A 24,877-nucleotide genomic window follows, 5' to 3' on the forward strand; every position below is an offset into this window, starting at 1 on the left:
GATTGCAAAATGGCCCTCCAAATCCTTCCAAACAACCTTATTAAAGTAGCCTTTGGAGCTGGAAAGATGGCCCAGGAGGTCTGATGCCCTCTTCTGGCTTCTGCAAGCACTGAACACATGTAGCACGGAGACTTTATGCATAAAAAGGAAACTTGTCAGAGGACGCCTGCCCTTTCCAATACCCCCTCGTTTTATTATCTTGACACATATAGAAATTTCCTATTTTTCATATATACATCAAATGCTAATCCAAAGCTCTAACATTCCAAGCTCTCACCAGAGCTGCCTTGGCTGGCTCACTCTCTCCTTCTCAACACCTGGTTTTTGGAGTACAATGTCTTCTTCCTCTGTGATTCTTCAGCCTACCTCTGCCTTCCCCAGGAACTCCTCTGCAATTTGCATCCTAGTATAGTAAACAGCAAGAGTGGATGCTGCTCTCAACACAGAGTTTTCCTAGCCTATTGGCTGAAAATACACACAGAAACAGACTCCCCCACTGCCGCAGACTAACCCTTTCTGGGTCTCCTATCTGCGCTGAAAGGGTTTCTGGTTGTAGGTGGGCAAAGGAGTCGGCAAGAAGGAGGAGTGACAAACAGACTCTCGACACAAGGGAGTGTGGATCTGAATGTAATGTGTCAAATCGAGCATCAAACTTTTTATACAGAAGAAAATAGGGAAGTTAGGTGACACAATGGCAAGGTAAAGTGAGGTTACCGAATTCTTACATAAAACAGCGGAATGCAAACACAGAAGGACTTGCAGGAACCATGTGGAATAAAATTTAATGTTAACAACTAGTATCAAAAACAGCCCCACCTAAGGTCAGCTTAATCTTAGAAGCCAGGGCAAAGGCTTTGTGCCCTTGCCATAATTCCTATTCTAGTCTACTGTATATTCCATCTTCCCCCTAGCCCATTGTAAATTCTTAATTCTTGTGTATGGGTGTAACTCAGCTATCTATAGTTCTAAGTATCTACTCTGGTTCTTGCTTAGATCACAAACTTCCTTCTTCCTAAATAATGGTAAATTCCTGCAGAGGGCAGTGACTTAGCTATCCATGCCCAGGGTCGGCTCAAGGACTGCATAGAATCTAACTTAGCTATTGTCAAAATATCAATCCTTAGCAGCACTTGTTATAAAGCAATATTACGGGAAAGCATGCAGATCCATTTACCAACTAAAGCAAGGACATTAGAGCATTCGTTATACAGGATGCAGTTCCGTGAGATTAAGTTTCTGTGAATTTTTCGCCTAGGGACCACGCCCAGGCTTTTCAGCCTGCCAGGTGGGTCACTACTGGAGTGGATGTAGCACCCCACCCCACCCCCTTCTTAAGGCTTAAACGAGTATTACACTAGAGCCCTCAGGGGAAATATAAAATCAAGATTCCATTTACTCCCTGTAGGTGTCTGTGGGGAGTGGACACTCTGTTGGACACACCTTCCTGCTGTCTCACTGGGAAGCAGGAATCTTCGAACATAAATCTTCACCATTTTCCACCTGAATTCTGCCTCAGCACCAATGTAACAGAGCCAGCTGGATTTCAGCACCAATGGCTGAAACTTCTCCTATTACCATGTTCCTCTATTTAACAGCATGTATGTATGTCAGATGATTGTGCTAATGGGAATTAGAAGCCAACACAGTGAATCAGCTCCTCTGTTAATGGAAGGACCTGTTAAATGTATAACGCTGACGGAGCTATCTGGATTCATACTTACAATTCAACAAGAATCTAGGCTGTGTGGATCCACTCATGGGGCAATTCAAGAGCTACAAGATTCTGACTGTGGGGTTGGTCTTTCTGGTTTTGGTAAGTACTTTCCCTGCCTCTTGCTGGCTTGCTTACCACTTCTCCCTATGTGTAGATTTGTTAACTTCTTTAATCTTGGAGCGTTGACTGGGGGAAGGTGTCATTCTTCCAACTTCTAATGCTGAGGGATATTTGGAGCTTCAACTGCCGGGAGAACATCTACAAGGACCGGGAGCAGGTACCATGTGTTGGGGTCCATCAGGAAATCTAAGCTCAGAAGTTGTCCAGCAAAGTCCCAAGGAGAACGGTATGGACAAATACCTGGATTATTGCTGGGGAGCCCTGAGCAAATGTCTTCTTGCCCAACATAGGGCATGAACAGCAGACAAGGGAGCAAGTCTACTTATGCCTAGCTTGGCAAATAAATGGGTTTATTTGGCTTGCTTAGAGGAGGGCAAGTAAGAGGTTGCCCCTAAACAACCACATAAGCAAAAAGGCTCTGCACACAACGTCACCACAGCGGCATAAATGGAGCTCGCCCTGTTATTGGCTGTCACTTTTACATGCTCCAGCACCTCCAGACACCAGCTGAAGCTGGAGCAGAATTGCAGACAGCTGGAAAAGGTGGTGGGAGGGGGTGTGTGAGGCTGCTGGAATTTCAGATAAGGACCTAAGGACTCTCCCCCCAAACCTTGGTTCAACAAGGGAAAGTCTGCAGACTCGGCCTGGCTCAGGCTCCCTTGCCTGTTGTCCCAGCCGCTCTGGTGAAAATGGTAATTAGTGGCTGTGTTCCACACCAGCAATTCCTCAGTTCACTTGCCTTTAGAAGATGTTGTCCTCTCTGTCCAAGATAAGAGAAAAAAGTCTTTTGATGTCTGGTCCTATTTTTAGAATGCATGGGGGAAACGTTAGGAAATAGAAAAAGTTTTATGTACACACATACACATACACACTTTTATGTACACACATACACACACACACACACACACACACACACACACACACAAGGGTTGGGGCTAGCGGTTAAAAGGGGCCAGTAAGAGTGGGAGGGAGATAGACCATAATGGCGTGCGTGTGATGGAAATGCATTGTATACGTGGATGAAACGAACACAGGAAATAAGAAAACAAATTAAGGCTGGGCAGTGATGGCTCCTGCCTTTAATCCCAGAACACAGGAGGCAGAGGCAGAGGCAGGCAGATCTTTGAGTTCAAGGCCAGGCTGGTCTGCAGAGCAAGTCCCAGAAGAGCCAGGGTTACATGGAGAAAGCATGTAACTCAAAAAAAAAAAAAAAATCAAAAAACAAAAAACCCACAAAAAACAAAAACAAGAAAACATACACACACACACACACACACACACACAGAGGAAAGTAGACTGGGAACTATTTGAGATGACAAGGGTGATCACCTGGAAAAGGGAGGAATTCAAAAGAGGGCAATGGGGGGCAGGCTAGAGAGCTCTGGTTAAAAATGCTTGCCTCTGTTGCAGAAGAACCTGCATTCAGTTACCAGCGCTTATGCCTGGTGGCTCACAATGCCTGTGACTCCAGTTCTGAGAGACCTGACCTTCACAGGCACCTGAACATCTATGGCACACACACACACATACACCTGAATAAAAATAAATCTTAAAAATAGTAGAGAAGTTTATGGCTAGGGATACATACTTTAATCTGAGCAATTAGGAGACAGAGCAGGAGAATCTCTGTGAGTTCTAGACTAGCCTGGTCTAGTTCATGCCAGGTAATGTTACATAGTGAGACTTTTCTCAAATAAACAAACCAAGCAACAACAAAAAATCCTCAGGCCTGCTGAGGTGGCTCAGTGGGCGAAGGTGATTCCTGCTATACTTGACAATCTGAGTCCGGTCTCTTGAGCCTCACATGGTGGAAGGAGGGAACTACCTCTCAAAAGTTATCATCAGAGTTTCACACATGTGCCATGAAATGTGTGCATATACATACCTGCACACAACTGAATGCACATGAAAAAGAGAGAGCAGACTCTTACTGCCTCAGGCAGGTGGGAAGGCTCCCTCATTCCTCCCTGGCTGCAGCACTCAGACGCTCTGGCACTGCACCTTGCCTGGTCATCACATTAAAGCTGTCCCTGGTGCCATTGGCTCAGGTGAGCCAGCCTGAGGTCATGAGATTAAAAAAGCTGACTCCATCCCTTGCCAGCCTGAGGAATGTGGGTAGTGTGGGTATGGGAGAGCTGGTGAGCTAACAAACTCAGCTACTACTATGTATGCATGCATGTATGTGTGTGTGTGTATATTTATTTATATGTGTGTGTGTCTGTGTGTGTACATGAGTGCAAGTACACACAGAGTTCAGAAAAGGGTGTCAGATCCCCTGGAGTTGGAGTTATAGGGAATTGTGAGTACTGATGTGGGGTAGACACCAGAGAAGCCTGCTTAGAATGGTTTAAGCCAATAGAAAGTCAGCAGGCCAGAAACTACACTGGACATTCAGGATCCTAGTGTAGCACTGAGTCTTTCTCAGGGTGAGCTTTAAGGCACAGAAACAATATTCTGAGTTGACATACTTCAGTTAACAAAAACAAACCAGCCAGAAGCAAGCTACAAAAGCTAAAAAGCAAGATTAGTGTATTATGACTTTCCTAGAACTATATAAACTTGGGTGGATTAGGCCTTGGTTTTAGTTTTGGAAGGTGGTGCTGTCTACATGCTGAATTTTGTACCCTGAATGGCACTTCCATCATCGAGTCAGCTGTGCTAAGATCTGGTGGCCTACTAACATCTGGGGCCCAGTATTTTTGACTTGTCTTAGTAAATGAGTCGAATCCTGGACTTATACTGTTTTAGTTTAAGATTTAGGGCCTCACTGGATTAGCAGAGTCTCACTGCTAATTCAGTTAGAATGAAATTTGAGGACCCATCCAGTGCTGATAGCAGAGTACCTAGCCTGGGGGACTAGAGAACAGTGACTGGTATCAATATTCCCCAAAAAGTGCCAAGAATTATTCTAATTACTCATAAATTACCATAGAAACAACAGGTTTCTTCCAAAGTTAGACATAGTTTTCTTTATCTCATGAGAAGTCTAAGCCTCTCCAGTTTTATAGAACCATTTCTGCAAAAGAATCTGTTGTTTTTTTTAAATTCAGAAATGGAAATTTTTAATACCTCTGGGTCTTAATCCACCTATGTACTTAGTTTGGGAAGCATCAGAAGAGGAACATTCATTCAAACCATTACGTGCCCCCAAGCAGTCTCAGGACCCAGTAATGTTCTTGGTATTCATATGAAATAACCCATGAGGCAGATCCGCAGACATCAGATGGAGGGGAAATGCCTAGGTTAAAAGTTTGGGCTATTAGATACGTTTCAGCACCGTATAAGTCCTCTAATGTTAATTCGGGCTCTCCCCAGGAACAGTGAGTTTTGTTAGTCACAGTGAGTGAGCTGACAGCCTGGTTAGTTTCTGTCACTACGTGGTACAGGGAAGGGGCATCTAAGCATAATCAGCAACACTGACTGATTTTGCTTCATTTTTGAAAATGATTAACTCTATCCCCAGAGTCCCTTCCTGCAGCACAGGTTTTTCTTATCTCCCAAGGCCAGAATTTTTTAAAAGGATTTTTTCCCCATGAAGCCTTAGTTTTATAAACCCTGTTTTTGCAATGGAAGCTCCCTTGTTTCTGGCAACCTGGCAATCCAGCCACATGGCACACATAGGATTGTAAACTCTTTCTTTCTATCTCAAAGATAATTGCTATACCTTCCCTGCTATACTTTCTGCATAAACTAGACATGTAAAGTGGGCATCAGCAGGCAAAGGTGAAGATAGATATGGATTGCTGTGTGTAGTCACTCTAGTTAATATATTGCCTGTGTTTGTCTTCCAATGGGTTGTTGTGTGTGGCCACTAGCTAATACCTTCCCTGTGTCTGTCTTTCTCAGCTTACAGTTGAGGTCAGAGAGTGGTGGCAGGTGGACTGTTACCCTCTATTCCTACTGTGGAGGACAGCAATTTCTAGGGGAGGCCAAATACCCTCTAGGAGGGCCAAGAATTTCTAATATTCTTTTCCCCAGCAATGAGAAGGCTCTTACTCTATAGATCATAACCTGAGTAGTAAAGGGAGATCAATTGACAGTCTGGGTATATGGTGGAGGACTTTCTTTTTCCTCTTCTGAGAGCCAGCATCAGATTAATCAATTATGCTCTCTAGGCTCAGGTGCCTGGCTTGGATCGTAATCCTCTCTGTTAAAGTAACTACTTCAGCCCCAATATCCTTGTTTTCATCTTTCATGTCCTGACACTCATGGTTGAGCACTGGGTCGTCAGAAAAGAGGTAGCTGAACTGATTGATGGCAGAGGCTTCCTCAAATAGGACTTGAAAATGAGCTAGGCATAGGGCATGTTACTGGGTCACAGAGTCATTAGATAGCTGGTGTTTTGGTGCTCTGCAAAGGAGGGCCTCAGCTGTCCCATGAGGTGCTGTGGGTCTAACATCTTGACCCCAAGTTAACTTGTTTTTGTTGTTGTTCTCTTGTTTAGCTTTTTTATTACCCTAGCAGTGGTTACCACAGCTCTTAGACAGATGGGTCATCCTGTGGCTGCCACAGGGTACAAATGTTTGGATAGTATGTCACAGGCCATTTCCATGGCCATGGGTATCTGTAAGTCTAACTGCATTCATCAACAAAGAAGACGATAGTGGCCTCCACTTTATGTTAAAGGTCTTGTTCCAATCAGGTCTGTTGTTAAGACACTTTTTAAAGCCACCTCCAGCAATTTATTTATATCTTGAAACTTTTTAATCTTTTATGTTTTTTTTTTCTGATATTTGGGCCAAGGGGTGACAAAGAAATATTCTTTAGCAGCTATCTTTAATCCTTTGAAAAGGAACTAGCTAAATTGTTTAAAGTCTCCTTGTTTAGTTTTGGTCAGAAAGGAAAATATGTTATGTCTAGGCTGCATGGCTGACACAGATCCCCTGCCCAGCCCAGGCCCCGCCCCCCATTTAAAAACATTTTTTTTTTTTCAGAGATTGCTGGATTGTATGGCTCATTGGTTAAATTATGCTTCCCTGGGTCTGCTTAGAGCAGGCATGGGGCAGAGAAAATGCCCACCCGAATTACCTATTTTCCCATCTCTGTGTGCATTCTGCTTAGATGGCAGGGGTCCCTGGATGAGAGGCCCACCTCCACCCAGAGACCAACTCTGACAGTGAGCAGGTGTCAATCAACACACCTAGCAAGTGCTCCTGCTCCCAGAGTGGACAAGTAGAGGTGTTTTAAGTTTCTCTGGGTGACATGGCAGAGTGAAAATGATTCGGGTCATCCACAGGACAGGGCACAGGTCTTAAGCCTAGTGAGTGGAGTGTCTCACACCAGAGAAAGCCACTTGTCAATATGGGGAAACAAAACTTATAGACACACACACACACACACACAGAGAGAGAGAGAGAGAGAGAGAGAGAGAGAGAGAGAGAGAGAGAGAGAGAGAGAACATATTCATACACTTGAACAGACAGAGGGACTCAGTCTTGTCTCATAGGGATCCAAGATACTGGATGAGCAGACAAGTCCAACCTCTCTTATGTGTCTAGACAGAAGCCACTTTATCCAGACTCACCTCCAGAGGTGACAGACCAGGCCACTTTCTAATTTATTTGCTTTTGGGGAAGAGATGTCGGATCCCTCTGAAGAGTTAGGCAGTGATTGACTAAAGGGAATGTTCAAGCCCTGGAAACTTGAACATCTCAGATTGCACACTAGGAGTTCCCTGACTACTGCACTCTTCCTTGTTCCAAGGGGCTCTGACCTCCATAGTGTCTCAAGGTCTCGCCTCTGTTGTTTCGCTGGAGCTTCCAGAAATAATGTGGGGTGTTCACCCCAGAAGATTGCTTGGACATAGGCTTAAGTCAGTAGAAAATTTTTATTATGAGGCCAGTGACTATTCTAGGTGTTTGGGATCACAGTGTAGCCCAGAGCATTTCTCAGGGTGAGCTTTGAAGCAGCAAACCATGTCCTTGGTGAATGCAGTTCAGTTAACAAGAGCAGAACTACAGAACTAAAAGCAACAGTAGTGCATTTAAGAGACTTTCCCATAACTATGACCTTTGCCAGATTAGGTCTTTGGTCTTGGCAGGTGATGCTGTCTGTGTACTGAGTTTTTAGCAGGAATGACACTTCTTTCATGGAGTCAGTTGTGCTAAGGTCTGGGACTCTGTGACAGGTATTGGGAACTGAACTGTCGTCCTCTGAAAAAGTAATATTGTTTTTTAGCCAACAAGGTCACATCTCCAAATAGTGCCACAAGCATATTCAAACCAGCAAATTCCACTTCCTGCCCCCACAGGCTTGTTCAAACACATGAATCTATCTATGGGTGGCCATAACTAACCATAGCATAATACAAATTACATTTATTCCAACTTCAAAAGTCCCCATAATCTATAGCAGTCTCAACAATGTTAAAAGTCCAAGGTTCAAAGATTTTTCTGAGATTTGTACAATCACTTAACTGTGATCTCATATAAAATCAAAATAAAAAAGCAGATGACAGACTTTCAACGTCACAGGATATACATTGCCATTTCAAAATGTCACATTGAGGAAATGTACCAAAGCAAGACTAAAAACTGGTGGAGCAAACTCTAAAGTCTGCATTTCCATGTCTGATGTCCAAGTGCTCTTCAGATCTCCAGCTCGTTTCAGCACTGTGGACTGCAACAGATTCCTCTCTTTGGCTGGTTCCAGTTCCTCTTAGCAGCTCTCCGTGGCATGTATCACCTGGCTCTGGCATCTCTACATCTTGGGGTCTCCAAGGCACCTTTAACTTTACAGCTTCTTGTTCTAATGGCTGGCGTCCACACATGATCTTCTAGCATTTTCCAAAGGGCTTGGGTCACTTCTCCAGCTCTGCCCTCCATAGCATTCTAGGTTCTGGCTAACTCCACTCCACAGCTGATGCTGTTCTTGGTGGTCATCACTATCAACATTCACTCTCAGACCAGGAGGGGAGGCTTTGCAATTTCCCAAAGACTAGCTTAGGGAGGGTTTTTCCAATTTTCCATGGTCTGAGGCATTGGGGTCCTTGACATAGCTGTATCCATGTCAATAGCATACATTCACTCAGGAATTCACCCATTCAGGCCTTGATCTACTTCCCAGGGAACTCTGCTTTCAGATTACCTGAAACTATTGAATTTCCTGCTACTACCTACTGAAGTCTGGGACTATAAATATGCCATACCTGGCCTTTTTCCATGCTTATTAATGCTATAATAAGTTTGTAATTTACAAACACAAATAGAAGTAACTTAGATGCTGATCCTCACTGTACTCAATATACAGGTTAGTCAAGTGGCATTTATATGCATATATTATATACTACCCATGTCCATGAACATAGTATTCAGGTGAACCTTCACAGAATCCATTTCCTGGCCTCCTTAGCCCCATTTCTTAGTTCTACCTACCCAAAATCTTGTTGACCTACCAATGTACACAGTGAAATTCCTCTCCATTCTTTCTTTCCACTGCCAGTTTAGATTTTTAAGTTCTTGGGTCTGAGGTGTCTTGTCGCGTCCCTCTTGACCAGCAAGCAAGACGCAACCACAGGTTCTTCTTAAAGCAGTTTACTCAGGCAGCTACTCTTTACAAAATCCCCTTCCAATTCCCCCGAGCCTCTCTTGGTATATCCCCTTTGTTTTTCCCCACTCAAGCCACAACCACGCCCCCACCAATCACCACAGGTCACAGCACCTCACCAGGCAGGTTTGCTCAGCCAATCAGGGATTAGGGGCGTGCCATCCACCAAATATGGGCTTGTTTACTACCTGGAACAGACTTCCATCTGTCCGCTGGCCAGGGAGTCCAGAATGGCTCCCCACAATTCCCCCTTTTATATTCTTTTGAAGTGGGTGAAGATAGAGGTCTGATCCCCAGTGTGCAGAAATAGGGGCCATGTACAGGATTGACTCTTAGGCTCACAGGTTTTTACCCAGAGCAACCCTGACCTGCTCCCGTGCGGTTTTTCCTGGAGGAAGGACACTAGGACACTCAACCCTCATGCAATCAGACATACCTCCCAGAGATTGTCAAACAGCTTCCAGACTAACCTCTGTGCAGTGCTTAGCCTTACAACCCTACAGATCGATGGCTTCATTGTTCATTCTTCATGGCAGCAAACCAAATCTGAGGTGACTGCCCTGCTTCCCTGTGGCAAAAGCTTGCACCACTTTGGCAGCAGTGCGGACCTGGGCATTCGAAACTGATGCGTACACCATACACACAACATGCATACCAAAATAAAGGCCACAGCGAGGGCACCCATCCCAGTCCATTCTTTCCCAATGCCAAGACAGGATCCACTCAGGTAGATTTCACAGTGGCAATCGCCGAGCGAAACTCATTCATCTTGCCATCAAAATTTGTAGTCCAATTTCTTAACACCGACAGTATCCTCCATCTGGGTTCCGCAACCATCATGGGCAGACACATGCTCATCACCAGCAAGGTCAGCTTCTTCATTTTGACAGCGTCGCACTAGCCGCTCCGGAACCCACACTGGCTCTGCGCGATTCTGTGAAAACATGCAAACAGACCCTCTCCCCCAGGCTAACACGGGATCTGGACCATTCCATGATCCTGTAAGCACATCCTTCCATTTAGCATAACCCAGTTCACTGGGGCTGGTATTAGCATGTCGTTCAGCAGCAGAACGACCTTCCTTATCCAATTGCAAAAAATTTAAGGTAAAAAGAGCTAATGAGATTCTTATCTTTGGGGTTTGGCCACAGCCTATTCCCCCTTTTTGTTTTATTAATAATTCTTTTAAGGTTCTATGTGCTCGTTCAATGATTCCTTGGCCTTGAGGATTATATGGCAGGCCGTGTTTAACTTGTACTTCCATCTGTTGACAAAAAGACACTAGGGTTTTGGCAGTATATGCAGGGCCATTATCTGTTTTAAGTTGTTGGGGTTTACCCCAAGCAGCCCAGGCCTCCAAACAATGCTGTATAACGTGGGAGGCCTTTTCCCCTGCCATGGGAGATGCATAAACTATTCCTGAACATGTGTCAATGGATACATGAATGTATTTCAATTTGCCAAATTCTGAAAAATGTGTCACATACATCTGCCATACCTGTAGAGGGAGCAATCCTCTAGGATTCACTCCATAAGAAGGTGAGTGTTGAAACTCTAGGCAACATCCACAGGTAGTGACTACATCCCGAGCTTGTGCTCTAGAGATTCCAAATTTTCTCTGCAGAGTTTTAGCATTAACATGAAATTTAGAATGAAATTGTGAGGCTAACTCTATAGGGGATGCTAAAAATATGAACTCCATACGAGTATAATTATCCACACTATCATTTCCCCTACTTAAGGGTCCTGGAAGCCCACTATGGGCACGGACATGTCCAATATATAATGGTTGGTGTCTTTCCCACAGCAACTTCTGTAATTGTAAGGCCAAGGCTTGGATGGTACTACGAGCTTTTATTTGACCAGCCACTTCTAGGGATAAAACTAAATTAACTACATATTGTGAATCTGAAATTAGATTAAAAGGAAAATCACAATCTTTAAAGACCTCAATAACTATTTGTAATTCCACCATCTGCGGAGTACAGGGATAATACTGTCTGACCACAGGATCTTTCCCCTCTACCATATATACTCCACATCTGGTTTTTGATCCATCAGTAAACATGTTAACTGCATCCTTAATGGGTGTTTTCCTCACCACTTGAGGAAAAATGACTGGATGTTCCTTAAAAAAGGTCATTAACGGATGTTTGGGATAATGATTATCAAATGGGCCCTCATTAATACAAGCTAAAATAGCCCACTCATCAATATTTGCTGTTAGGACCTTTTGCTGATACCTATCATAAGGGATTGCAATAGAGCTGGGTTTTATACCAAAAAATTGTAAACAATGCTGAATTCCCAACAAGGCTAAAGAAGCCACTGTTGTAGGGTAATGATCTAATGTCCTCCCAGCAGATATTTTGGAATGGATCCATAACAATGGACCTTCTTGCCACAATAATCCTGTGGGTTGCATTTCAGTATGTAATATTATCAAAATGATGGGTAACCCTTCTCTACAACACTGAAGCTGGGCTTTAATCAATTCTTCTTCCACTAGGGTAAGGGCCTTTCTAGCCTCAGGAAATTGGGGGGCCCAGTGGTACTCTTCTTCATCTTTTTTTTAATGTAAGTGTATGAGGATTTTTTTCCCTGTTAACATGGGGTGACTCCAGTGGCAATTTCCAGAAATTCTAGTAACACAATCACGTTAGCCTTGAGATGTTTCTTTCATATAAAGGTCATGGTGACTCAAATGCAAGGCTTATAAAGGACAGACAGAAAGACACAGGCAGATAGGGCACCTAGGTGCTACTCAGCCAATAGGAACACCTTCTTTGCCGGGTGGTGGTGGCAGTGGCACACTCCTTTAATCCCAGCACTTGGGAGGCAGAGGCAGGCAGATTTCTGGGTTCGAGGCCAGCCTGGTCTACAAAGTGAGTTCTAGGACAGCCAGGGCTACACAGAAAAACCCTGTCTCAAAAAACAAAACAAAACAAAACAAAACAAAACAGGAACACCTCCTTCGAGGAAGAAAATGGAACACACACAGCATGATGGCATAATCCTTTCTCTTTACCACAGGTATTCTGCTTCATGATGCCTTGGCCTGAGCCCATGATCCATTGGCTCCCACAACCCAGTACTGTCCCTGAGTATGTCTCAGAATCCATCGACTGGGACTCTCTGCCTCAAGAACTCCCCAACCTGACCAGTCTTCTATATTGGCCTCCAACTGGTGAAGACGGGCATGATTTTTTGGCCTCTACCAGCCCCAGAACCACCACATACTGCTTGAAGGGTTCAGCCCACACCACCTTTACTCTGGGAAGTAACCTAGAAGCCATCCTTGTGGCTAGGGATCACCGAGGAAGAGCTAAAGTTCACGGTGGAGATCTGTTTCGGGCACAGCTGCTGGGCCCAGAATTGAGAGCAGGAGTCCCAGGGGAGGTGAAGGATCTAGAGAATGGCACTTACCTCTTGTCCTTCCCCCTGCTCTGGGCTGGACGGGCCCAGGTGCAAGTGCGGCTGATCCACTCCAGTGAGGCAGTTAGGGTCCTGCAAAGAGTCTGGAGAGAAAAACGAGCCACTGTTGATTTTAGAGGGTATTTCCGAGGAACAGATGGCCCTCTAGAGACTGTCATCTGTAACGTGGACCCCCAGTCAACTGGAGCCAAAGGGCCTACCTGCCAGTACAAGGATGTGGTTTCTGGGGAGAGCTGGTTCTGTGCTCAACCTTCTACTTTGCCCTGCAATGCTTTAGTGGGTCACTCAAGTGGAAGTTATCTGAAGGTGACCACGTCACATGATGAAGCCCTGCTGGCTGGGTAAGAAATCTAGAATCTTGAATGAGTCCCAATTTTAACCATAGGCATGTGGAGATGAGAAGACAACTAGAGGAAGTTAGTTCTCTCCTTCCACCATGTGGGACCCAGGTATCAACTCAGTCTATTGGGCTTGGTAGCAAGAACATGGTTGTCATCATCTTCATCATCGCCATTATCATCATCACCATCATCCTCATCATCAACCATCATTTAGAGATTCCTACACCTGGAGTGAACTTGAGTTTCTTGTGTGGTTGAGAGTGATCTTTTTTATTAGATATTTTCTTCATTTACATTTCAAATGCTATCCCAAAAGTCCCCTATACCCTCCCCCAGCCCTGCTCCCCTACCCACCCACTCCCACTCCTTGGCCCTGGTGTTCCCCTGTACTGTGGCATATAAAGTTTGCAAGACCAAGGAGCCTCTCTTCCCACCTTTTAATGAAGGCAGAAAAGTTAAGAGTTCAAGGACTCCTTGGCCTGGGGTGAATGAGCATAAAACCCTGTGTCAAAAAAGCAGGGGTGGGGTGGGAAGGCACGGGTTGGAGGAGGGTATTATATTTCCTAGTGACCGTTTGTGTAAGAACAATGACAAAATTTATTATTTTTCCTAGACTTTAGTGGCAGGAAAATTTGATTTTCTCATGTGCTATGGAGCTCTGTTTCTTATAAAAGAGAACTATGTGACTCTTCTATTATCTTAACTATTAGTGAACTGATAACACCTTTTTTTTTCTTTGTATATTCCTCCTAATGACTATACTCACCCTATGTTAGTGTGCGCACTCTATTGTAGTGACCCAGATTTAGGCATAGGACAAGTAACCAGTCAGCCATGGTCTGCTCTTTGCAAGTCTAATTTTCACTTGGTCAACCTCCCTCAACGCTCACACTCAGTGTTTCTTCAGGAATGTGACTGACCAGAAACTCCCTTCAGGTGTACCTCCAATCCTGGTCATACCAGCAGCCCAGGGGAACATGAGTAACATGGGTGAGTGAGGCTGGAACATGTTGGGGCTGGGGATGGGCATCAGCTTGGATGGGTTTGATATGTATGCATGTCTTGTGATTGTATTTTGGGTGTTTATCTGGATCTGTGTGTGTGTTTCTGTGTTTATCTGTGTGTCTCTCTGTTCTCTGTGTGTATACATGTGTTAGGGTGTAGATGTGTGTGTGTGCTTGTGTCTGTGTGTTCTGGCATGTGTGTGTGTGTGTAATGTGTGTGTGTCTGTGTAGTTTATGTGTGTGTCTGAGTGTCTACGCCTCAGTGTCTATCTATCTCTGAGGGTCTATCTCTGTATCTCTGTCTGTTTCTGTGTGTGTATGTGTGTTTATATGTCTCTGTGTGTGTGCGGTGTGTGTCTGTGTCTTTGTCTGTGTGCCTGTACCTGTGGTATATGGGTGGTGTTCACTCTCTGTGCAGAAGTATATGGACACAAGTCTGGTGTCCGAATGTTCTTCCCGCTTGCTTATTTTATTATCTTATTATTATTTTATCTTATTTTATTTTTCTTTATGTTGTGTTACATTTTTTTTTTTTTTGCAGGGAAAGCAGTTTCAACTGGCAGTGATTTGTTATCTGAGAGTGATCAAATCAGAAAAAATTGGGGACCTGCCAGCCTGAGGGTAGCTGGTTAGATGGTGTACAGGACTCAAGCACAAAGCAAGAGCTAATTCTGCTCTTTCCAGCCACAGCCAGCAGGCATGGGAGGGCCAGTGTCCACATTATTGCTTGTAGAGGTTCCAAATACGGTGTTTGCATAGTGACTTGCAAGTGCTGAGTGGCCTTGACTAGCCAACCACTCACAGTATTCAAGGGACCCAGCCTCTCTCTTGATGCTCCCTCAGAAAGGAAGAAACTGAAGGCATTGACACCTCCCTCAGAGAAGTAAGGGAGCCCTGGATTTATCACATTCCCAACCCAAAGGTGAACCTGAAGTGGGGGACAAGAGAGATCTATAGGGAACACCCCAATAGCAGACAAAGCTAGAATCTACACTAATCCTTCTTCACCACTACACACACACACACACACACACACACACACACACACACACACACACCAGAAAGAAGTCTTTGTAGAAAATCTGTTCAACATCTAAAGAACACTGGGCATAAGGTGCCAGTTGCTTCATGCTGTCTGTGAATATACGGATACAGCACCCCTAGAGTTGGTCTAGAGCTTTAGGCATAAGAATCCAAGTGTTCAGCCCTGTGGTCTTGGGATGCCTGTGCCCAGCCACTTGGAAGGCCCAGGTTGGAGTTCAACTGACCTGACCCCTAGCACCCTCTAAGCCCCAAATGCATGGTCACTGAGGGAAGTACTTGAGTTGTTTCCACATGTGAGTGACCACTCCTACCAAAAGGAACATCTATGGCCACCAATCATCAACCCCAGGATGGAGGAAGAGCTCCAGGTGCCATATCAGTTCTGGAACAGTAAACATTGGGACACATAAAGGTTATTTTTTCTTTTGGAGACAAAGTCTCTCATTGAGCCTGGAGTTTGCTGTTCAGCTAGGCTGGCTGGAGCCCTGGAACCTGTCATCTCTACTGCCCCAAGTGCTGGGGTTCCAGGCATACCACATCCAGCTTTTGCACGTTCTAGGGGTCAAACTCAAGTCCTCACCATTGCACAATCCAATGAACCATCTCCCAAGTCCTCAGATGGGTTTTATTCCAGATCTTTAGCCTAAGTCCTACCAGAGAAGTGAGATCTAGTGGATAGTACAGGGGCTGTGACGGCACACTTCGTGGGTTCAAATGCTATCCCTGCCTCTCATTGTTCTTTTTAATACCACTCCTATATAGGCTGGGGAAATAGTATTCACACACAGATGGCATATACACATACACATATATTAACAGAAAGAAAGAGAGAGAGAGAGAGAGAGAGAGAGAGAGAGAGAGAGAGAGAGAGAGAGAGAGAGAGAGAGAGAGAGAGAGAGAGAGAGAGAGAGCGGGCGCAGCAGGGGTAAATCCAGCAGTGTGGTACATACCTACTTTCTTGGCACTCTAGAAAAGGAGGATCACAAGTTCAATTCTAGCCTCACCTGATACTGAATTCAAACTCAGGATCAAAGCCAGGGCTTCATGAATGCTAGGTAAGCACTATCGCAGCTCAGATGCATAGCCAAACATAGGCAGCTCCATATTTTCCCATCGTTGATAGCAGTAGGTTTCCTTGTCGTCCTTTGGTCACATTCTCTCTGCTTTGAAGGAGCCTTTTCAGGGCTCCAGCTTTGCCTTTGGAGGATGAGGCTGAACAAACATTCATGTGCATTTTCTCTGTGGCTCATCCCATTTCCTGGCTGTCCTTTTGGTTCCCCTGCACTTTTCTTTTCTTTTCTTTTCTTTTTTTTTTTTAACAGATCTTGCCTGAGTTTATTTGTAAGAACAGCATAGGACACTGGTCATCTGCAAATAGTGTGTGGGGAAGTGTGTCACAGCAGTCCGTCTGTCTTCACACTGGCAGGAGCCTTTTCTATGGGGCCTTCACAGGGGCCTGGGTACCTTTGGGGGCCTGAGCACCTTTGGGAGCCTGGGCTGGAGCTGAAGCCTGGGCCTTAGCTGGATTTGGTTGCCTTGGTTTGGACCTTAGGCTTACCTGCCTTGGTTTGGACCTTAGGCTTCGGTTGGCAGAGCCTCTGACCCTTGGCCATGTAGCTTCGAATCCGCTTCCCAAGCTCAGGGTGAGCGATGAAAGCCAGCCGCTTGAGTTTGGGGCCTTTTGGCATCTTGGGCTTGATGGCCTGAGGCTTCACCAGGGCCTTGATGGCCTCTGCGCGCGCACTCACTGCCTTTGCATTGTTAGCCTGCATCTTCTTCAGGCCTTTCTTGTTGTGCTTCTTGGCAAAGCGCATGTTCCAGGAACTTGGGGTCAATCCCCTTAAGAGATTCGTATCTTTGCGACCGGGGTTTCTTGATGCCATTTCTGTGCCATTTGCGGGACTGGTTGTGTGTGGTGTGGTTCTTGGACTTGGCCATGTCTGCAGGGTAACCCGCGGCTCCCGCAGCGCCTGAGACCGGAAGAGAAAACCCCTGCACTTTTCTTGATGTGTGGAGGCGGCAGCAAGGTCTAAGCACTGTGTGAAGAATGCAGCACTCCACAGCCTTGCTATGTGTAGTGTCGTTCTCAGCATCTCTTCTACATAGTGCTTCCAACTGTTGGTTTAGAGAGAGCTTTTGTTGTTGTTCAACTGAGTTTTTTTTTGATTTGTTTTTTTGTTTTTTGTTTTGTTTTAGATAGAGCCTCACTGTGCAGAGCTAGCTGACCTGGAACATTCTTGTGTGTAGCAGGCTGGTCTTGAACTCCTCACAGAGATCTGCTGGCTTCTGCCTTATGAGTGCTGGTATTAACAATGTGAGCCACCACAGCTGGTGCTTGTCTTTTCTTTTTGAAACAGTGTCGTGGCTAACACAGGGTGGCCTCGAACCTGCTATGTAGACAAGGATGGACTCGAAAATAGTTTAAAGCAGTGTGTGTGTGTGTGTGTGGTGTGTGTGTGTGTGTGTGTGTGTGTGTGTGTGTGTGTGTATAGCCATGCATAGCACAGCAAAAGTTTGAAGTTCAAAGGCAACTTGCAGAAATAGGTTCTCTCCTTCCACCCTGTGGGTCTCAGGATCAAACTCAGGCCATCAAGCTTGGCGATGGAAGACATCTTAGTGGCCTTTGAAAGTTACTTACCTATGTGTGCTTATGTATATGTGTGGGTGTGGGTGTACACATGCCATGTATATGTGATGTCAGAGGAAAGCTACGTGGAGTCAGTTCTCGCCTTCCACTAGTAAGTGGGTCCTGGAAAATTGAACTGAAGCCGACACCAGGCTTGCAGAGCAAATGCCTTTACTCTGTGGTCCATCTGGTGGGCACAACCTCAATTTGTTATCTCTTTGCCATCATCTCCTGAGTTACAGGCCGGAAGCTGACACAGCTGGTTTATTCAGTGCTGAGACTTGAACCCAGAGCATCAAATATAATAGGTAAGCACTCTATAACTCAGAGCATCTCCAGAGATTCAGGATCTGTTTCTTCACTTGCTCCTTCCTTCCTTCCTTCCTTCCTTCCTTCCTTCCTTCCTTCCTTCCTTCCTTCCTTCCTTCCTTCCTTCCTCCCTCCCTCCCTCCCTCCCTCCCTCCCTCCCTCCTTCCTCCTTCCTTCCTTCCTTCCTTCCTTCCTTCCTTCCTTCCTTCCTCCCTCCCTCCCTCCCTCCCTCCCTCCCTCCTTCCTCCTTCCTTCCTTCCTTCCTCCCTTCCTTCCTTCCTTCCTTCCTTCCTTCCTTCCTTCCTTCCTTCCTTCCTTCCTTCCTTCCTCCCTCCCTCCCTCCCTCCCTCCCTCCTTCCTCCTTCCTTCCTTCCTTCCTTCCTTCCTTCCTTCCTACCTCCTTCCTTCCTTCCTTCCTTCCTTCCTTCCTTCCTTCCTTCCTTCCTCCCTCCCTCCCTCCCTCCCTCCTCCTTCCTTCCTTCCTTCCTTCCTTCCCTCCCTCCCTCCCTCCCTCCCTCCCTCCCCCCTCCCTCCCTCCTTCCTCCCTCCCTCCCTCCTTCCCTCCCTCCCTTCCTCCATCTCTCTTTTCTCTCTCTCTTTCTCTCTTTCTCTCTTTCTCTCTTTCTCTCTTTCTCTCTCTCTTTCTCTCTTTCTCTCTTTCTTTCTTTCTTTCTTTCTTTCTTTCTTTCTTTCTTTCTTTCTTTCTCTCTTTCTCTCTTTCTCTCTTTCTCTCTTTCTCTCTCTCTCTCTCTCTCTCTCTCTCTCTCTCTCTCTCTCTCTCTCTTTCTCTCTCTTGAGACTGGATGTCTCTATGTAGCCTTGGCTGGTATGGAACGAGCTAATTAGACCTGGGTGGCCCATCATCATTGTTCTTTTTTTTTAATGGTTTTTCGAGACAGGGTTTTTCTGTGTAGCTCTGGCTGTCTGGAATTTACTTTGTAGACCAGGCTGGCCTCAAACTCAGAAATCCGTCTGCCTCTGCCTCCCAAGTGCTGGGATTAAAGGTTTATCACTGTTCTTTATCATGTTAAATTACTTAATTAATATTCTAGGTCCTCAGAGTCCCCATATATAAGTGGAGACATGAACAGTGCTACCCCCTGAATTTGGAGGTGCACATATGAAGGCTCAGCACTCTAGAGGTGAAGGCAGGAAGATTAGATGTTGTCTCATCGTTGTGAACAGACACCATGACCAAAGCAACTCTTATAAAAGATAGTTAATTGGGGCTAGCTTACAGTTTCAGAGGTTCAGTTCATTATCATCATGGTGGGAATATTGGCAGTATCCAGGTAGTAGACATGGTGCTGGAGAAGGAGCTGAGAGTTCTACATGTTAATCTGAAGGCAGCTAGAAGGAGGCTCTCTTCTGTAGGTCGCCAGGAGGGGACTGGAATTCTACTCTAGGCAGAGCTTAAACCTTGGAGACATCAAAGCCCACTTCCACATTTACACATCCCCTCCTACAAGGAAACACCTACTCCAACAAGGCCACACCTCCTAGTAGTGCTATTCTCTGTGGGCTCAGCATTCACACACAGGAGTCTATGTGGGCCAAACCTATTCAAACCACCCAAGGTGTCCAGGGCAATCTCAATTACATAGGCATTTAAGGCTACCTCATACTATGTGATGGTTTGCATGTGCTTGGCCCGGGAGTTGGACTATTAGGAGGTGTGGCCCTGTTGGAATAGGTGTGTCCTTGTTGAAGTGGGTGTGTCACTGTGGGCATAGGCTTTAATACCCTCTTCATAGTTACCTAGAAGCCAGTATCTATTAGCGGCCTTCAGATAAAAATGTAGACAGCTCAGTTCCTCCTGCACCACTACTGCCTGGATGCTGTCATGCTCCTATTGTGATAATGGACTGAACCTCTGAACCTGTAAGCCAGCCCCAATGAAATGTTGTTTATATAAGAGTTGCCTTGGTCATGTGTTTGGTTTTTTTTTTTTTTTTAACAGCTGTAAAACCCTAACTCTAAGATCAAACTCATGATCTACTACATGTAAAGAATGTAGAAGATTGCCTGACTAGACCATTGAAATGGTTCAGTGGGCAAAGATGACCTGAGTTCAAACCCTAGGATATATATGGTGAAGGGAGAGTACTGACTCCCAAAGGCTGTCCTCAGAGTGTCACACATGTGTTGTGGCATGCACACACAAACACACACACACACAAATGTAAAATATTCATTCACAAAAGATGTAAAAGGTGGGGGCTTTATTGATTTTTGTTTGTTTGTTTGCATCTACTCCATTCTTCTCTCCCCTGTAGCCTTGCCCTCAAGGCCTCCATGCCGCCCGGGCCACCTGTCTCCAAAACCCTCTGGCTTCTACTACCAAGACAGATGGCACTCAACATTCTGTTCTAGCCGCTCTTTCCCCACTGTGGACAGCATCCTGAACTGCCTGGCTGGCCGCATTGTCTACATGATAGGGGATTCCACACTTCGGCAGTGGTGGGAGTATCTGCGAGACACAGTGCCCTGTGAGTGACCATGAGGGGAGAGGAGGGCCTATGAGGACTCCTGAAGGAGACGCCTGACAGTGATTGCATTGAGGGAGACTCCCTCGCTTAGTAGAAACATGGTACAGGCTGCTGGGTCTTTCTGAAGGGCCATGAGTGAAGGAGTTGGATGTTTTCTTTGTTTTATGAGATGAGGTCTCACTATGTAACCCTGGTTGGTCTAGAGCTCATTATGGTGATCAAGCTGGCTTCAGAGTCTCAAGATCCACTACCATCCTGTGCATCCTGAGTGCTAGACTTACATCCCAGCTGGGAGTGAGTTTTAAGAACAGTGTGTCACACATGTGCATGCATGCATGCGTGTGTGAGTATGAATGAAAGACATCTCATGTAATTCAGGTTGGCCTGAAGCTCTCTATACAGCTAAGGTTGATCATGAAGCTCTGATCCTCTTGTTTCCACCTCCCATGTGATAAACTTACAGCCATATGCTCCCATACCTTGTTGGTGTTATGTTTGGGGTATTTAGGATATAACATGGGATTGTGTGGTAGGTAAACCCTAACCAGTGCACACTCCCAGCCTGAAAGAATGAAGTCATTCAGCAAGTTGCCTTCCCTATTTAGTTACCAGAGCTCTTGAAAATAGCTAAAGGACAGTGCAACAAACCATTAAACAATGCAATGTGGAATGATAGCAAAAGCATCATCATTGGGTTTCTAAATAAAATCTGCAGCCATCTTCTCGCATATGTGTGTGTGCATGTGTGTATGTGCACATGTGTGTATGTGTACATCTGTGTGTGTGTTTGTCTATGGTGGAGGACAGAAAACAATTTCTGATGTCACTCTTAGATACAGTGTACTATGTTTTATTTCATAATTATCAGTGAGACCGGGTACGTGTGCATGTGTGTGTGGTATGTGCAAGGTTGTACACTTGTCATGGCACATGTATGTAGTTCAGAGGACAACTTTCAGAAGTCAGTTTTCTCCTTCCTGGGATGGAACTCAGGTCATCAGGCCTGTATCACAGGCTTTTTTCTAATGAGTCATCCCACTAGCCCTACCACTCTAGGCAAGCATTCCACATGCTGAGCTACATCCCCTGCTAGCATTGTTTGTGACCATGGTAAAATACTTAACATTCTAGGATCTCAGCACCCATATCTGTAGTGGAGAGATAAATACTATACAACTTGAATATAGCAGTGTACTCCTATGGTTCCAGCACTCTGGAGATATGTCTCAGGTAGGGTTTTACTGCTGTGAACAGACACCATGACCAAGGCAACTCTTATATGGACAACATTTAATTGGGGCTGGCTTATAGATTCAGAGGTTTAGTTCCTTATGATCAAGGTGGGACATGGCAGCATCCAGGCAGGCATGGTGCAGGAAGAGCTAAGAGTTCTACATCTTCATCTGAAGACTGCTAGGAGAAGACTGGCTTCCAGGCAGCTAGGACAAAGATCTTGAAGTCCATACCCACAGTGACACACCTAGGTCTACCTACTCAACTAGGCCACACCTACTTTGACAGGGCCACACCTCTAAACAGTGCTACTTTCTGAGCCAAGCATCTTCAAACCACCACAACATAGTGGCAGAAAGATTAGGAGTTCAAGGCCAGCCGTTCTCAGCTACAAAGGTTAAAATCTAGCATGAGCTACATAGGACTCTCTCAAATAGTTATGCGTGATACACATTCATACATGTGTGTGTTTGTATATGTGTGTGTGTGTGTGTGTGAGCATACTGGCTATAGAATTACATACCTTTAATCCCAACACTTGGAAACAGAGGCAAGCAGATCTGTGACTTCAAGGCCAGCCTTGCCTACATGGTGAAGCTCAGGCCAGCCAAGGCAATATAGTGAGATTTGTTGCCAGAAAATAAATAAATAAATAAATAAATAAATAAACAAACAAACAAATAAACAGATAAATAAATGTATATGTATACAAGAAGATAATTAACCACCCCATGTTAATTCACTGAGTGTGTGTGTGCATGCACGCACAGTCTATAGTGTATGAGGAGTTCAGAGGACAATGTGCAAGAGCAAATTCTACCCTTCTAACATATGGATCTCAAGAGATCTGATTCAAGTTATAAATGATGGCAGCAAGAGCCCTTCCTGCCTGAGCCATCTTGCTTGGTTCCCTAAGTTAAAACCTTCCTTCTCCTCCTCCCAACAGCCCTGAAGCCAGTTGATCTACATGTCACTTATCATGTAGGTCCTCTAATGGCCGTGGAGACAACTCGGGGGACAGTGTTGCACTGGAGGGCCCACAGCTGGCCCCTGCGTTCTCGCCGCACCCCAGTGGCCTCCCTGCACTCTGTGGCCAGAGAACTACACGGCTTGGCTGGGGGACCCTACACAGTGGTGGTGCTGGGCCTGGGAGCCCACTTTACCACTTTCCCTCCCTCCATCTTTGCCCGAAGACTGGTAGGGATTCGGGCAGCTGTGAAGGCCCTGTTGGACCAGGAACCCAGTACTCTGGTCATCATCAAACTGGCCAATACTGGCTACAAATCTGTGTATGGCAGTGACTGGCTCATACTCCAGGTGAATCGCTTGCTCCGAGCTGCCTTTGTTGGTCTCCGAGTGGCCTTTGTGGATGCATGGGAAATGACCTCCACCTTGGATGTGCCAGACAACATCCACCCAAGGAAGCTTATTGTCCGCAACGAAGTGGAATTATTTCTGTCCTTCATCTGTTCCACCTGAGTGCTCCTGAGGGATCTGAGGCTGCATGGATGGAGAGCCTGGGTGTGGCCACCAAAAAAAATGGACTCCCAATGACAGAAAGCTGAAGCTACCCCTGGCTCACCCACTACGACACTTGGTTCCATGTTTTATACTTCTGTCTATGCACCACATGGACAATCTCGTTTTATATTAGGAGACCATGTTTTGCATGTATGTACACAACCCCTTTCTGAATATAAGAACTTAGGGCATCCTGTTCTATCACTGTCTTCTTTGTTCTTTGAGAAAGGGTCTCTGGACTCTAGAGCTAGGCTGGCAGCCAGAAAGTTTCAAACATCTTTTTCTTTGTGTCCACAGCTCTGGGGTTACAGGCACAAAGTTCATATCAGATCTTTAAATGTGTTGCTGGGAACTCAAACTCAAACCCTCGTGTTTTCACCCTTACCTACTGAACCATCTCCCAAACCCCTCTTTTTTATTTTTTTGTAAAGACAGCTTTTATCTGGGTGGTGGAGCCACATACCTGCAATCCCAGCACTAGGGAGGCAGAGGCAGGAGGATCTCTGAAAGTTTCTTCCTAGTTCAGAGTGAGTTCCAAGACAGTTAGGGCTTCAGAGAAAAATGCTGCCTTGAAAAACCAGCATACTAAGCTCACTGATGTGAGGCCCCTAAGACATATACAGCAGAGGACTGCCAGGTCTGGGTTGCCAGAGAAGATGCACCTAACCCTCAAGAGACTGGAAGCCCCAGGGAGTGGAGAAGTTTGGTGGGGTGGGGGTTGGGGAGGTGGGGACATCCTTGTGGAGACAGGGGATGGGGAGGAGGTATGGGATGGGGAACAGTCAGAGGGTAGACCAGGAGTGGTATAAAATCTGGAGTGTTAAAATAAAAAATCTGAGTTTGAGCCCAGCCTGGTCTACAAAGTGAGTTCCAGGACAGCCAGGGCTACACAGAGAAACCCTGTCTCGAAAAAACAAAAAAACTTAAAACAAAACAAAACAAAACAAAACAAAACAAAACAAAACAAAGATTAGAGAGCATCTTAGGTCAAGAGAGACAAACAGAATCCCTTCCCCAGCCCGGGGAACTGCTAGTATCTATTAGTCTAACTACCTCTCACCAAGCTAAATGCTTAGATTCAAAATAAGTAAATTACTGGGGCTAGAGAGAAGGCTTTGGTAGGTTTGATTCCCAGCAATATTGTGATGGCTCACAACCATGTGTAACTCCAATTCCAGAGAATCTAATCCCTTCTTCCAACCTCTTTAAGCCTTGCATACACGTGGAGCACATGAATACAAACAAAATGTGCATGCACATACGGTCAAGTTGATATATCCATTTTTTCCCCAAATTACCAATGTCCAAGTTTGCCTGCAGACATGGAAGCTGAAGAGATGGCTTGCTGCTGTGAGTGTCTCTGCTGCTCTTGCAGAGCACCCCAGTGAGATGAGTAGCTTAAAACTCCCTGTAACTCTTGTTCCCATGGAAACAATGACCTCTTCTGGCCATCATGGGCACCTGCACGCAGATGGCATATACTCACACAGATACTC

At 45.4% G+C, this 24,877-nt stretch overlaps 1 protein-coding gene and 1 pseudogene across 1 annotated transcript; one reads left to right on the plus strand and one right to left on the minus strand.

The window, feature by feature from the left end:
• Nucleotides 1-1,426: 1,426 nt before the first annotated feature.
• On the plus strand, nt 1,427-24,058 carry LOC147005394 (NXPE family member 3-like). Its single transcript, XM_085837375.1, has 5 exons — nt 1,427-1,813; nt 12,413-13,155; nt 14,063-14,145; nt 20,415-20,627; nt 22,807-24,058. The coding sequence occupies exons 1-5, from the start codon at nt 1,757-1,759 to the stop codon at nt 23,337-23,339; spliced, it is 1,629 nt and encodes a 542-aa protein (XP_085693501.1). The 5' UTR covers nt 1,427-1,756; the 3' UTR covers nt 23,340-24,058.
• On the minus strand, nt 16,490-18,207 carry LOC147005395 (large ribosomal subunit protein eL29-like; annotated as a pseudogene).
• Nucleotides 24,059-24,877: the final 819 nt, after the last annotated feature.

Source organism: Mus caroli, unplaced genomic scaffold, assembly GCF_978045245.1.
Source record: "Mus caroli unplaced genomic scaffold, Mus_caroli_1 scaffold_4, whole genome shotgun sequence".
Taxonomy (NCBI): domain Eukaryota; kingdom Metazoa; phylum Chordata; class Mammalia; order Rodentia; family Muridae; genus Mus; species Mus caroli.

What these genes read in the sequence shown, in the direction of transcription:
- LOC147005394 (XM_085837375.1), top strand. Translation starts at nt 1,757, where the DNA reads ATGGGGCAATTCAAGAGCTACAAGATTCTGACTGTGGGGTTGGTCTTT. An exon ending in GGTTGGTCTTTCTGGTTTTG is followed by an intron (nt 1,814 to 12,412) that starts GTAAGTACTTTC and finishes TCTTTACCACAG; the next exon opens with GTATTCTGCTTCATGATGCC. An exon ending in GGGGAACATGAGTAACATGG is followed by an intron (nt 14,146 to 20,414) that starts GTGAGTGAGGCT and finishes TCTCCCCTGTAG; the next exon opens with CCTTGCCCTCAAGGCCTCCA.